We start from the raw sequence: 14,400 nt of genomic DNA on the forward strand, positions 1-14,400 counted from the left end.
TTCAGTTTTGTGAAAAATATTTAATTTTTCAAGTATTTGCTGTCCCTGGTTCATCTCTACAATTATGTGTTATAATCCAGTGTAATATTTGTATTGTAGATATGGTGAAACATGCTTATACAGACTGAACAATCAGAAAGGAAAAAAATACTGCATTCATGTTTTAATTTGTTTAGGTTAACTGTTTTCTGGGGTCAGTCATTCAAATATTACTGATCCATGTTTATGGCTTAAATTGGCTTAAATTCCTGAAGCAGCCCACAGCCAACTCAATTGGCTGAATCCAGTCCAGAAGCCCAATTTAATCCATTTAACGTCTGAAAAACTGGCCCTGATGAGTATGAATGGATCGACATTTTGTGCCATTTCTAGTGAAAAAAAACCCATAGCACTCTGCCCCCTAGTGGTGAGCAACACCCCATACTCCGAGCTTGCACTTTCCACGTCAGAGTGATGTGGAGAGTCCACGTTATTCATGGTTCATAACGCGTCCTGACCTCTTGCACGCCGGCAAACCCATTAAAAAAAGGTTTGTGTCGTTTCTTCTGTACAGGGACGCCTGTTCCGTAAGGCTGAGCTGTAGTCACTCACACCCGAGTCCCAACGTCCGCTCTGCCTGACAATGACAAGAACGACAACCATCATGCCAGACCACTGCGCACCAGGCAGGTGTGCGTCTGCGACGACAGTGTAGTGGGCTGGGCTCAACAATGTGTCTGTGACCATTGCACAATGAAAGGTTCAGAAGATGAAGGTTTTGTTTAGGAAAAAGGAGCATGTCTTAACAGGCACATGCAGTTGAATCACTGCTCAGATCTTTGCAATTCTCTCAGATCAGAAGCGTGATGTGAGTAGATGAACCAGCCCATCATAAAACCACAGGGTTATGACTCTTACTCAGTTTATGATTCTTATTCTTTGTTCCAGGTGTGTCCATCAGTGTGAAGCTGTGAGATGCATTTCAAAGTGTTAAACATGCACATGGGTGTGTGTGTGTGTTTAGTTGTGTGTGAGTATAAGCCCTTTGTAAATAATTCCTTATTGGAAATGATACACATTGGTTGTAATTTATAGTCTGCTGCATAGCTCGCCTTATGTGTACGTACGGGAACTGAGACGTTGGTACACACACACACGCGTTCTCTGTTTTACTGCTGTAGTCAGAAACAGAGGCCCACAATAAGGCTGGTTCACATGCAGAGTTTCAGCTGACATCTTCACACAGTCCTCTGACTTATTCACCCAAACAGCATATTGTTGCATCCAGATATGAGAGAGTGACATTACATTTGTTCTTTTTTTGGCATTCATCTATTGTACCAATCAAAGCCATCAGACACACAGGGTCTACGCCCCATCTTTGGGTACAGAATTTGTTTTCTTGCTGCTGAACAAAAAAAACAGACAAGTATACCAAACGGAAAACCCAGCCATACAGTACACGGGCAGTGCAATCTCACACTCTAAGGGTTATAACCAAGAGTTAGTTAGCTTGTTTATAACCAAGGGTTATTTAGCTTGTTTATATAACCAAATGAGACGCAGAGATTTGACACACACTCTCGCATATCTCCAACGCTGCGTGATGATGGCTGAACAGAAGAGAGAAAGAAAATGCAGACTGATGAAGTTTTGCATGTGTGTGTGTGTAAGCCTTAATAAACTTTAATGTTTAATTTCATGAGACCATGAACAGTACACTGTAGAAAGTTAATTAAACATGCCTGAGTTTCTAGATAAATCACTGAGTGACCGAAGTTTACAAAACGCAGATAAGGCATGTCTGTGGTTAGGACTACAGAAAAGCCAGTGTGTATATAAGCCTGTATTTATGAGTGTGTGTGTGTGTGTGTGTATGTGATATAAGATGAGGGATTTAAACGTGCACCAGTAGTGGCTGCGTCTCCCTCTGTGGGCGCTCACCCTCTGGAGGTGGCAGCTGGTACACCACACAAAGCGAGGAATACAGGCAGCCTACAAACGCCATCAGGCTGGCAAAGTACATCACACCCTGGGCCCCGCCCACCAGTGAGGTCAGAGGCCCCATCGCCACAGAGACCAAAATCTGGGCCAGGAAGTACTGGCAGCTGAGCAGAGAGATGTCCACGCCCATCCCTCGTTTAGTCCCACCCTCTAACGAGCCGCAGAACTAGGGGAGAGAGCAATTACACACATGCACACACACACACACACACGCACATACCAAGTCGAGAAGTTTGAGTTGATTATGCCAGCGATATAAACACAAATTCTAGATAAATATCATACATGGATACAACATAAAAATGGACCACACATATCATTTCAGTGTGCAAATAGTTGCAGAATACTGTAATGATCTACATTTGGAGAATTTAGTGCATGATATTACTGTAGAGAATACATGATCAATAAACTGAAAACAGTCTCCTCACTGTATTTTTGTCTTTCCGTTTTAATGTGTAAGGTATCAGTAGCTACCAGCAGAGCCCTTTACAAGTTCTCTGGGTCACACACAATTATCCTTGTCCACCACAACACAGAAAAGCAATTTACAACTTCCAGTACTACCAGTAGCAACAAAGAGAGGAGAACAGTGGGAAATGCTGGTGACAGACTACAGAGTGTCACTGTGGAGTCCAGCAGTGTGTGACTGTGGGGTCTGGCAGTGTGTGACTGTGGAGTCCAGCAGTGTGTCAGTTTGGGTTCCAGCAGTGTGTCAGTGTGGATTCCAGCAATGTGTGACTGTGGAGTCCAGCAGTGTTTTGCTGTAGGGTCCAGCAGTGTGTCACTGTGGGGTCCAGCATGTGTGACTGTGGGGTCCAGCATGTGTGACTGTGGGGTCCAGCATGTGTGACTGGAGTCCAGCATGTGTGTCAGTGTGGAGTCCAGCAGTGTGACTGTGGAGTCCAGCAGTGTGTCAGTGTGGAGTCCAGCAATGTGTGACTGTGGAATCCAGCAGTGTGTCAGTGTGGAGTCCAGCAATCTGTGACTGTGGAGTCCAGCAGTGTTTCGCTGTAGGGTTCCAGCAGTGTGTCACTGTGGAGTCCAGCAGTGTGTCAGTGTGGAGTCCAGCAGTGTGTTAGTGTGGGGTCCATCAGTGTGTGAGTGTGGGGTCCATCAGTGTGTTAGTGTGGGGTCCATCAGTGTGTTAGTGTGGGGTCCATCAGTGTGTGAGTGTGGGGTCCATCAGTGTGTTAGTGTGGGGTCCATCAGTGTGTCACTGTGGGGTCCATCAGTGTGTGAGTGTGGGGTCCATCAGTGTGTTAGTGTGGGGTCCATCAGTGTGTGAGTGTGGGGTCCATCAGTGTGTGAGTGTGGGGTCCATCAGTGTGTTAGTGTGGGGTCCATCAGTGTGTGAGTGTGGGGTCCATCAGTGTGTTAGTGTGGGGTCCATCAGTGTGTGAGTGTGGGGTCCATCAGTGTGTTAGTGTGGGGTCCATCAGTGTGTGAGTGTGGGGTCCATCAGTGTGTGAGTGTGGGGTCCATCAGTGTGTGTGTGGGGTCCATCAGTGTGTTAGTGTGGGGTCCATCAGTGTGTTAGTGTGGGGCCCATCAGTGTGTTAGTGTGGGGTCCATCAGTGTGTGAGTGTGGGGTCCATCAGTGTGTTAGTGTGGGGTCCATCAGTGTGTGAGTGTGGGGTCCATCAGTGTGTGAGTGTGGGGTCCATCAGTGTGTTAGTGTGGGGTCCATCAGTGTTAGTGTGGGGTCCATCAGTGTGTGAGTGTGGGGTCCATCAGTGTGTGAGTGTGGGGTCCATCAGTGTGTTAGTGTGGGGTCCGGCAGTGTGTGAGTGTGGGGTCCATCAGTGTGTGAGTGTGGGGTCCATCAGTGTGTTAGTGTGGGGTCCATCAGTGTGTGAGTGTGGGGTCCATCAGTGTGTTAGTGTGGGGTCCATCAGTGTGGGAGTGTGGGGTCCATCAGTGTGTGAGTGTGGGGTCCATCAGTGTGTTAGTGTGGGGTCCATCAGTGTGTTAGTGTGGGGTCCATCAGTGTGTGAGTGTGGGGTCCATCAGTGTGTTAGTGTGGGGTCCATCAGTGTGTGAGTGTGGGGTCCATCAGTGTGTTAGTGTGGGGTCCGGCAGTGTGTGAGTGTGGGGTCCATCAGTGTGTGTGTGTGGGGTCCATCAGTGTGTGAGTGTGGGGTCCATCAGTGTGTTAGTGTGGGGTCCATCAGTGTGTGAGTGTGGGGTCCATCAGTGTGTGAGTGTGGGGTCCATCAGTGTGTTAGTGTGGGGTCCGGCAGTGTGTGAGTGTGGGGTCCATCAGTGTGTGAGTGTGGGGTCCATCAGTGTGTTAGTGTGGGGTCCATCAGTGTGTGAGTGTGGGGTCCATCAGTGTGTTAGTGTGGGGTCCATCAGTGTGGGAGTGTGGGGTCCATCAGTGTGTGAGTGTGGGGTCCATCAGTGTGTTAGTGTGGGGTCCATCAGTGTGTTAGTGTGGGGTCCATCAGTGTGTGAGTGTGGGGTCCATCAGTGTGTTAGTGTGGGGTCCATCAGTGTGTGAGTGTGGGGTCCATCAGTGTGTTAGTGTGGGGTCCGGCAGTGTGTGAGTGTGGGGTCCATCAGTGTGTGTGTGTGGGGTCCATCAGTGTGTGAGTGTGGGGTCCATCAGTGTGTTAGTGTGGGGTCCATCAGTGTGTGAGTGTGGGGTCTATCAGTGTGTGAGTGTGGGGTGCATCAGTGTGTGAGTGTGGGGTCCATCAGTGTGTGAGTGTGGGGTCCATCAGTGTGTTAGTGTGGGGTCCATCAGTGTGTTAGTGTGGGGTCCATCAGTGTGTGAGTGTGGGGTCCATCAGTGTGTGAGTGTGGGGTCCATCAGTGTGTTAGTGTGGGGTCCATCAGTGTGTGTGTGGGGTCCATCAGTGTGTGAGTGTGGGGTCCATCAGTGTGTTAGTGTGGGGTCCATCAGTGTGTGAGTGTGGGGTCTATCAGTGTGTGAGTGTGGGGTCCATCAGTGTGTGAGTGTGGGGTCCATCAGTGTGTGAGTGTGGGGTCCATCAGTGTGTTAGTGTGGGGTCCATCAGTGTGTGAGTGTGGGGTCCATCAGTGTGTTAGTGTGGGGTCCATCAGTGTGTGAGTGTGGGGTCCATCAGTGTGTGAGTGTGGGGTCCATCAGTGTGTTAGTGTGGGGTCCATCAGTGTGTGAGTGTGGGGTCCATCAGTGTGTGAGTGTGGGGTCCATCAGTGCAGCCTGAGGACGACCTGCTCACTGCAGTGTTCTAGTGCCTGTCCTGGACTGCACCACCAGGTTTATTTATCCAAGATACTGTGACCCAGAATCTCTGCTTCTACTGTTTTTTCACTGACCGACACTTCTATTTTTGGACATCATATTAAAACACAGAGGCATGTTGCGTTGCGGGGCGCCCCCTACCTCTGGGCTTTGGTAGTACTCGCAGAGCAGCGAGTAAGGCAGCGTACAGAGGGAGGAGAAGAGCACTCCGTAGGTGACGCAGAGGGACAGCACCACGTACAGGTTGGTGGAGAGCGTGGCGAGGCCCGTGCCCAGGCCGAACGCCAGGTAGGCGAAGACGTAGAGTGTGCGTAGCGAGAAGCGTTCCTCCAACTTCTCCAGGATGGCTGCAGGGACAGACACGGGGACACTGGTCAGCTGCGTAAGACATTTGAGTGCAGGCTTGTGTGCTCTGTGACAGATAGTGGGCATGCTGGGAATAATGGGAGTACCGGGAGTACTTGGAGCATTGAGAATACTGGGAATACTGGGATAGCTGGTAGAACTGGGAATACTGGGAGTACTGGGTATACTGGAAGTACTGGAAGCACTGGGAATACAGGGAGTACTGGGAACACTGAGAATACTGGGACCACTGGTAGAACTGGGAATACTGGGAGCACTGGGAGTACTAGGAGTGCTGACCTGAATAAAAAGCGGCGCTGAATGCATAGATGCACATGCCCCAACAGCCCATACTGACGCCGGCGTTGTAGCGCTGGTACTCTTCAGAGTCGTGAGCTGCTTTGGGGTCACCCCCAAACACCACCTCCCCCATGAAGTCTGTGTAAAACAGCAACATCCCCTCGAAGGACAGCCAGCCTGGGAAGAGCAGACGCACACCTGCAACTCACTCTGCACTGAGAGAAGCAGCGTGGAAATGATCACAGGCATTCTGGGCAATGACCTATGCAGCCTGCAGGGTCCTTACCCAGGAAGTGGTTGGTGCACAGACTACGCAGTGATGGGGGCATCCTGTAGATGGCGATGCAGAGTAGCTTCATAGACATCTGAGTGTCTATAGTGTCAGTGCTGTCACCTAGGTTACTGTCATAGCGTATCCCATTCAGGAGAATGTTTGCTACCTATAAAATTAAAAAGAAAAGGAAATAAAATATACTCACCTAAATCTTGTCAAAACTGACAGAGTTACATTTACGGCATTTGGCAGACGCCCTTATCCAGAGCGACTTACATTTTTATCTCATTTTTATACAAGTGAACAATTGAGGGCTAAGGGCCTTGCTCAGGGGTAACTCAGTCATGGCCTCACGTCTGGGAATCAAACCCACGACCCTCCGGTTACAAGACCAGTTCCCTAACCACCAGGCCATGACTGCCCTAGAGTTGTATGTTAAATGTATGTCCCTGATAGAGCTGTATGTTAAATGTATGTCCCTGATACAATTTTTATCTACCCAGCTGAAAAGACATGTTAGGTCAAACTTAAATCAAGAAGAGAAATTAAGCATTTGTGAATAGAGGAAACTGGGTCACACTGATCTCTGGAAGTTTTGGGCATTACTGCACAGAATCTCTGGTTCTGCCGTTATGCTTTTATGACTGCCATCTCTACAAAGCGTCAACAGACAGATACAATAGGTATGTCCATTATCATATTAAATTATTAATTGGATCCAATTATCCAATTATCCAATTATTGGATAATGCTCCAATAATTACCCAAATCTTTGCTCCTCTTTCAATACAGAAAAAATTCTTAAAACGCCAGAGCTGATGGCGTTAATGTCTAATTCTGCTATGGTTCAGCTCTTGTACCCATAATGCACTGGGTCTCCTTAACAATGTAAGAAAGCAGGTAACAGACTCACCTGTTGACTGAATGTTACGGTTCTCCTGCGTCCGTTCTCCAGGCTGGTGCTGGGTCCGATCAGGGGGTCGTACATTAATGCCAGACTCTGAGGGCGTTTCAGGATCCCAGAGGCTCCTGTTCGCTGTAAGCCTCCACAGCCCGTCTGAGCTGCACTGGACCCAGGCTCCTCACTCGTGCCTGGGCCCTCGGTGTCCTGAGGCCCCTGCAGGTCCCTGTTAGTTTGCAACGATTCTCCCTGCTGTGAAATGCAGGGCGGAGTGGGCGTGTCCATCGGCTGAGATGCGTGAGCCAGGGGGGTGTCTCCTGGGGGAAGGGGCGGGGCTACTGCTTCAGGCTCCAGCGGTTGAGGTGTCTGTTGCCCAGTGTAGCAGTCAATCAGAACGCTGTCGATGTAGGACGTCCCCAGTGATGAGGCGAACTCGTTCAGGCCCGTGAGTGTGTTCTCTCGGCTGATGAAGCTACCGTATTTCGGTGTTAACGGGCTGAGAGGAGAGATGGGACTGGTGAGGCCAGCACACAGTCTCGCACTGGCACTGCACGAATGTCCCATGGAATCCGGGTATCTGTGGTCCGAGAACTGATAACCATATAGGCCTTCCTCCTCCTCTTCCTCCTCTGCCAGGTGGGTGGAGGCTCCGGCTGGGGCGGGTGGAGAAGCCGGTAGCGGGAGACTCGGGCTCTTCAAGTTCCTGGAGGTTTTGCTCAGGGTCTGGTTCTGCAGAAGAGGCCGCTCAGGTATGCTGGTGAGGGTCATAGCTGTGGTGGCTATCAGGGTTATGCTGGTGAACAGATATATGACCCTGAGCTGACCTCCCATCAAAACCCCAAACTCAGTATGGTCCCAGTTTACTCCACCCACAATGTAGCCAAATCCACCGCCCAGGCCTGCATGGGGGAATATCTGATTAGACAGCACTTTTAAACATATTAATAAACATAACATGTGCTTGTATTATGTTATTTCTTGTGATAATGGTCAACTTCAGATAAGTACTTTTGTTACTGGAGCATAAATTGCACATGAAATCTCACCTGCTAGTAAAGCATGGATGTTGAGTCCTCTGTCCTGGTCTTCTGGACTACACACGTCCATCATGTAGGCATGGCTGGGGTTATCAGCAGAGTCTGCGCTGAAATCCATCAGGACCACGCCACATATCGTCAGTACAATGCCCCACTTGTGATTGACAGCAGTGTCTGCCAGTGCTGATCCAATGTCCCGCCCATTTAACACCAGGGTTAGACCAAGCAGAGCTCCTGAAGGAGACACAAGAAACAGCTTGATCAGTTTTGCAGGGCCACCAACAGCAGTATAAAGAAGCACAGGCAGGTCGTCGGAGCAAAGATGCTTCCACACGTAGAGGGACTGAAACACATTATGGCCAAAATGCTTAAAATCCTGTTATGCATCAAACGTAAACAATAATGGCCAGAAATGGAGGAAATTAACGATTCCTGTCAGAAAGGAATGTATGGCCAGGTTTTACTTTATGCTGTGGAGAATCTCAGTTAATGTGCAGGTGCAGGTGAGATTCTGAGTAGCTGGTAAACCTGCTGATTTCACGTGCAGTAAACTGCTGAGGTGTGCCAGTCTCTTCTAATCTGTCTCATAACGTGAGTTTAAACTCATAACCACATCACCATGGACGCATTTCAAAGACCTTCACCATCTTATGTAAATTACACTAGACAACCAGCCTTACATGTCTAAGCAAGCTCTTTATGTAATGCTGATTTAAGTTGAGCTATTTTGGTTTTGTATATTTGCTTGCTACAGCAGTGCTGCTACCTGTGCAAGGCATCACCTGCTCAGGGCTGCGCTTCCTTTCTGTAGCTCCACCCACCTGTGGGCAGTCATGTGACCAGATACAAAACAACATTTCCGTAATAACATGGAAAAGGACTCCTCGGCACAGGTGTGGGTGATACCGCCGGTGCTCACCGATGGCCAAGGCGAAGATGAAAGGCCTGCGTCTTCCGAACGGCGACGTGCAGCGGTCGCTCCAAGCTCCGAGGATGGGCTGAAGCAAGAACCCTTACGATGGCAGACAAAACATGAAGGTGAGGCATGTATTTTTTTGACATAACATGGTAACATGGTTGGCTAGTTACACGCTAATTCTAAATGACAATATTACTCTGAACATACAGCTTGTGGTGGTCATCTGGCGGTACCTAATATTGGACTGATGAACCACACGAGGCTGTAGAACTGATCTGGAAGGCCCATCTGCAGGAGCACGGGGGTGACGTAGGCGGTCTCCATGGCATAGCTGAACTCGATGCCGAACAGGATGCAGCCGTTGAAGAGCAACTCGGAGAAGGAGCGTCGAGGAGGGAGCCTGCTGAGGTCCAGCTGGTCCAAGGGGCAGGGCGTGTTGGGGGGCGGAGGCGGAGACGGCCGGATCAGCTTCCGCCGCTTGGGCTGTCTCTGGAAGCTGTTGGCTCTGTGGCTCAGGTGCCGTGTGGTGGACGTCGGGAAGCTTGAGGTTTTGGACATGGTTGGTCTCCATGTGCCATCTTGGGACACCCCAAACTGGTCCCCCCCAGGACTGGCTAAGAGGGGGTCACTTGGAGTACCCATTCCAGGAGATGACATCATGCTCCAGCGAGTCCACTCTGTGCACAGCAACAAATGCTAGAGGATTTTAGACACTATCTGCAGCCAAAACAGAAACCATCTCTCTATAACATCTGCACAGTGCAGCACTAACGAAACTAGCACGATGACATTGAGCTAGGACAGCTATGTCTTACAATTATTAAACATGCCTAAGAACTTCAAAAGGAAGGAAGCAAAATGAGGAAGTAGAGGAAAATAGCACGACATCAGCAACAAAACATACCAAAACGTTAGAAGTAAGGAAGACCGCCATTTCTACAAGAAGACAAGTGATACGACGCTTCTTCGCGTGCGCGTGTACACGGAGTACTGCAGCCAACGCGGTGGCTCAGCGGGGACGCGCACTGCACATGTGCTTTACTCTATAGCTGATAGCTGCAGAACATAATGTTGCTTATTGACCTCCCGAAGCAAACAGATATATTAACCTCTCACGTATGGGGACGTTATGCTCAGTAGAGGTTCAGGATATTGATTAAAAACATTCATGAAGGTCGAGCTCAGTCACGTTTCATTGTTTTTAGGTGCAAACTGCCCTTGAAAAAATATATTGAATACGAAAATATGTTCGCCGCAACTAGAATTTTATTTGAACAAAAGAATTTCTAGTATATCCTATAGCTTTGGAATAGGACGCTTTGTGGGTGAGTATTATACAATCGTATTAACTCCTCTGTTCACTAACGAGGTTTATAAATATAAAGCATACGCGATCATTACCTTCGCGGGGTTTCTGCTCATCTGTCACAGCACGCGCTCAAAGCAAACTGCCCAACCGGACTAACGGGCTTATTATCATTTTGGAAACTGATATTTAAGATTTCATCTTTTCATCCGATGTATCTGGGCTGCAATCATTTCTGAGCCTTTACCGTGCGCCGCTGGTCTTCCCTGTTCTGAGTCCCCTCCTTTCCCCGGTTCTCCGTCTCCAGGCCGACGTCAGGCCCCCCTCCCCCCGCCCTGCACCCAAACCCGCAGCCTCAGCACCATCACGATGTTTGGGGTTTTTTTCACTAAAATGAAACCAATGAGTGTCGCCTGACCATTCAAACGTTCAAATAACGTCTCCAATTAATGAGATACGATATAATATATAACAAAATACTTAATCCATACTGTATATACGCCTACCACGTAAAATTTAATTAGAAATTTAAAAATAAATTATATCAAACTACACTGTTGGCATGCTTGCACGTGGCAAACATGCTCCAAAAACACGAAATATAATGACATTAAAACACACCTTCCCTTAAGTAACAAATACATATGAAATATACTACTGACGATTTTTTTCATATAAGAATAAAGAAGAAATCCAAAACCAGAAACGAACACAGAGGTATTACTTACTGTATATAAGAATGCACAGCTGTAGAGTTTGTAGATTATTTTAGGGTATATTATATTAGCTAGATTATATTAGGCATATTGATATGATTTTTAAAAGCAAAAGACAAAGTATTGGGGCATTACAGTTTTTTATGACTGCTAACATGCGTTTCTCAATACGAGATACATTTTCAAAACTCTAAACACAGCAACACATTTACCTCATACAAATAGCCAAATAGTTAATATCCTGTTCAAAAGTGCATTTTCTTAACTAAATACCAACTCTGCATGTCACAACGCAGTTTTCTCTTTATACACCAACTTTGTTAAAACACAGCAAACCTTGTTCAGTATCCAATCATTCTTTCAAACACTAGCACAGATTCTCTAATTGAGATGAACATAGTCAATCACTGCACAACCACTGTCAAAAAACTAACATTTGATGGCAATACAGAAATAGTATTACATGTAATATTTTACTCTCCCAGCAAACAACAGACATTTTACAGTAACATCTGTTGTTTTCTTAGTCAGATAATTTTTACTGTTGTAGGTTAGACAAAAACCTACAAAAAAAATGTCAGTAACATTTTTGCAGTAAAGGTTATATTTTACTGTATTAGGAACATTACTGTAAATTGTAGCCTAACCCAAAAAATAATTACCGTAATTGTAAACATAATTAGCCATGGTTCCATATGTGTAAAAATACACATAAAAAAAGCCACACAAGGGGGAAAAAACAGAATACAAAACTAAACAGTCGTGTTATGTGTAATCTAAATGGTCTTTAGCAGTTGGCCACATGCTTTCATCCACATCACATCTGTTGTTGGCCCTTGCCATGCACCTGGTATGCCACTTAGTATGGAAAACACTAGTATGTGGAAACACTTGGTATGCCTTATTCACCCCTGGCAGTCTTCAGCTGAAATGTCTCTGCAGCCAGGATCCATTGCATCCAGGAAGGACATTTGGTCATGGGGCCGATGATCATACACCTTCCACCTCCAGACTGAAAAACGTTCCTTAGTGGGGTTGAGGAAAGGTGAGTAGGGCGGGAGGAAAAGGGACATCACTCTTGGATGGTTTATAAACCAGTTTGTGATGACATGAGAATGACAGAATGCTACATTGTCCCATTACAAATGTCCTCATGTTTCCTCCCACCTGTTCCCTTTCTGCTTCTGGAACCAGTTGCTGGTAGAGTTAATTCAAAAACTAAAGAATGAGGTCACTGTTATAGGGACCAATCTGGCATTTGTAAAGGACCAAACCAGCACTTGAGATTGCAGGACAAATTGCTCTCTGACCCGGTACATTACTGTATGTGTATTACAGTAATAGCTTTTCAGCTGCCTTTGTTTTTGAAGAACTTTGCATTTAATACAGTATTTTTGGTTTTGACATGCTGTGTGCAAGCATTTGTAAATAAGACAAAAATGATCCAGAATTTTGTTATTGGATAACCTTGTGCGTATAGAAAATGTAAGTATTACAGAAACATGCAAAATTACTGCATTTTGTGCCAAACCAGCATGAATTGTACTTTAGCCACTGAAGACTGATGTTGTGTTTATTGTGTTTAGAGATTTGAAAATGTGACTACAGATTGGACAAACGGATGTTAGCAGTCGTAAAAAACTGTAAAATGAGTCTGAGGCAAAACACAGTATGTCTGATTTGATTTCTGGGCATGACCACGTGTTTTTGTCATTCTGGAATAATGACATTTTTATGATCATGCGTAACACATGCACTGTGTAAAATGAAAGCGCATTAAGAGATCTTAAAGGTCTGTGAGGGCCTGGGCGTGTGTGTGTGTGTGTGTGTGTGTGTGTGTGTGAGGAGCAGCAGGAGGACTCCACCTTCAGCTGTGGTTGAAAAGTTCATCAGATGGTTTTATTTATGCTTAGAATTAGACAAATATTTAAATAATAATTTTTTATTATTGTATGGTTATCATTTTAAATAGGTAAAAATTTCATAGAAACACATTTCGTTTCTAAATGTAACTAAAATTTTCAAACTTGCTCATGCTGTGTAGCACATATGAATAGCTTAATAGACCAGCAGTGGCCTACCAGTCCAGCTGTGGCCTATCAGCCAGTCCAGCTGAGCTCTTATTTGCATGTCAGACGCTTGGCTCTGTGTGATGGGAGCTTAGAGTCGTGGTTTTCCTCCTGCATTTGGTTTTATGGTTCTGCTGCTGGTCTGTGCTGGACATTAGCAAGATGTGTAAGGATCTAAAAGCTAACAGGGACACAGAGGACACTGAGGACATTGAAATTAACAGGGACACACAGGACACGCAGCCCAAAGCTAACAGTGTGGCCCTCACCGGCATTGTCCCTGAGGACATTTGGCTCTAGAGAGGTCTCTTTAAGGGGTTGAGGTTATGACACGTCATGCTCAGACAACCCTGGTGGACCTTTGCCACCATATCAGTAAAAGGCTTGTGTATGCTGTGCCTGGTGTACAGGAGATCAGAGCAGTCACACTAGTAACAGCAGAGGAGCAGCTAGACTGCTGAGGAACAAACAGCGTGTGTGTCCTGCCATGGTAAGAAGATCCAGATAATTTTGGACTTACACAATGATGAAAAAAAGTGCTACAAAGACTCGGGATTCAAAGGTTTGAAAATTCAAGTACAGCTTAATCTACGCATTAAATTATCACAGAGTCCTGAATCTGTCTGCATTGTTATTTTCCCCAAACATTTGTGCTCCTGCATTAGTTAGTGTGATAGTTGTGAATTTCCACTAGGGGGCAGTGTAGCTACATTACTATATAGATGAGACAAGGCTGGTAAAAGAGTTCGAGATCTAATGGTAACAAAGTGGTTCACCCATCAAACACTTGGGTAAATGGCTGCTGTCCAATTTTATAACAACTTCTACAGGTGCATCTCAGGAAATTAGAATATCAGTTCTATTCTACTAAGGTGGTGAGAAGACCCTACTGTTCTTCAAGATACACTTGGTTACCTTGAATGTTACTTGGATCGCCAGATCTGTAAAGTTATGATTAACAAGTTTGAATAGTACATATTGTGAACATTCATGTGCTGTTACATCCAACATTTAAAAGAAGTAAATCACTCATATTAACATTTATTTAATAAATAGATTATCTTTAAATGGTCGGCTGGCATTGACAAAGCGGCTCAACATTTGGTAAGATGAAGATGGTTTGAAAAACCACTGTACATTTTAATGAGGAATTAGGACCATTACATCTCGTGGTATTTTTGCTTGATCCCCCTGAATCTAGAACTTAACGTGGACTTGATACAAGCTGACTGAACACTAGTTCACATGGACTCATTATAATAATTCCAGCATAATCAATTCAATCCATTCAATCCTCGAAACGGCAGATTTGACAGAA

The 14,400-nt window shown here is 46.1% G+C and overlaps 1 protein-coding gene and 1 long non-coding RNA gene across 7 annotated transcripts in view; one reads left to right on the plus strand and one right to left on the minus strand.

Moving 5' to 3' along the window:
- Positions 1 to 10,609, minus strand: slc45a1 (solute carrier family 45 member 1). 5 transcript variants are annotated; one of them, XM_077005607.1, is made up of 10 exons: positions 10,393 to 10,591; positions 9,225 to 9,668; positions 8,992 to 9,084; positions 8,082 to 8,306; positions 7,048 to 7,934; positions 6,147 to 6,300; positions 5,861 to 6,037; positions 5,357 to 5,562; positions 1,924 to 2,149; positions 1 to 612 (listed from the first exon to the last, which is right to left on the minus strand). In XM_077005607.1, the coding sequence occupies exons 2-10, from the start codon at positions 9,649 to 9,651 to the stop codon at positions 584 to 586; spliced, it is 2,424 nt and encodes an 807-aa protein (XP_076861722.1). In that variant the 5' UTR covers positions 9,652 to 9,668; positions 10,393 to 10,591; the 3' UTR covers positions 1 to 583. The 5 variants fall into 5 exon arrangements, with proteins under 5 accessions (XP_076861722.1, XP_076861713.1, XP_076861696.1 ...); XM_077005598.1 differs by having other exon boundaries at positions 1 to 616; XM_077005581.1 differs by having other exon boundaries at positions 1 to 2,149; positions 10,545 to 10,609.
- The window catches only part of LOC143514456 (uncharacterized), a 15,301-nt gene continuing 10,854 nt past the window's right edge, over positions 9,954 to 14,400 (plus strand). For both annotated transcript variants that reach the window (XR_013130881.1, XR_013130880.1), the window contains exon 1: positions 9,954 to 10,316. This is a non-coding gene — a long non-coding RNA (uncharacterized LOC143514456). The remainder of the gene's footprint in view (positions 10,317 to 14,400) is intronic.

The sequence above is a fragment of the Brachyhypopomus gauderio genome, chromosome 1 (assembly GCF_052324685.1).
Source record: "Brachyhypopomus gauderio isolate BG-103 chromosome 1, BGAUD_0.2, whole genome shotgun sequence".
NCBI classification, from domain to species: Eukaryota; Metazoa; Chordata; class Actinopteri; order Gymnotiformes; family Hypopomidae; genus Brachyhypopomus; species Brachyhypopomus gauderio.

Bases quoted from the DNA above. Each gene is read 5' to 3' on its own strand.
- slc45a1 (XM_077005581.1), bottom strand. From the start codon at position 9,651: ATGATGTCATCTCCTGGAATGGGTACTCCAAGTGACCCCCTCTTAGCC. The intron at 9,085-9,224 runs GTACCGCCAGAT...TGCCATCGTAAG, and splicing joins GTTCATCAGTCCAATATTAG to GGTTCTTGCTTCAGCCCATC. The intron at 2,150-5,356 runs GTAGGGGGCGCC...TCTCTCCCCTAG, and splicing joins AGTACTACCAAAGCCCAGAG to TTCTGCGGCTCGTTAGAGGG.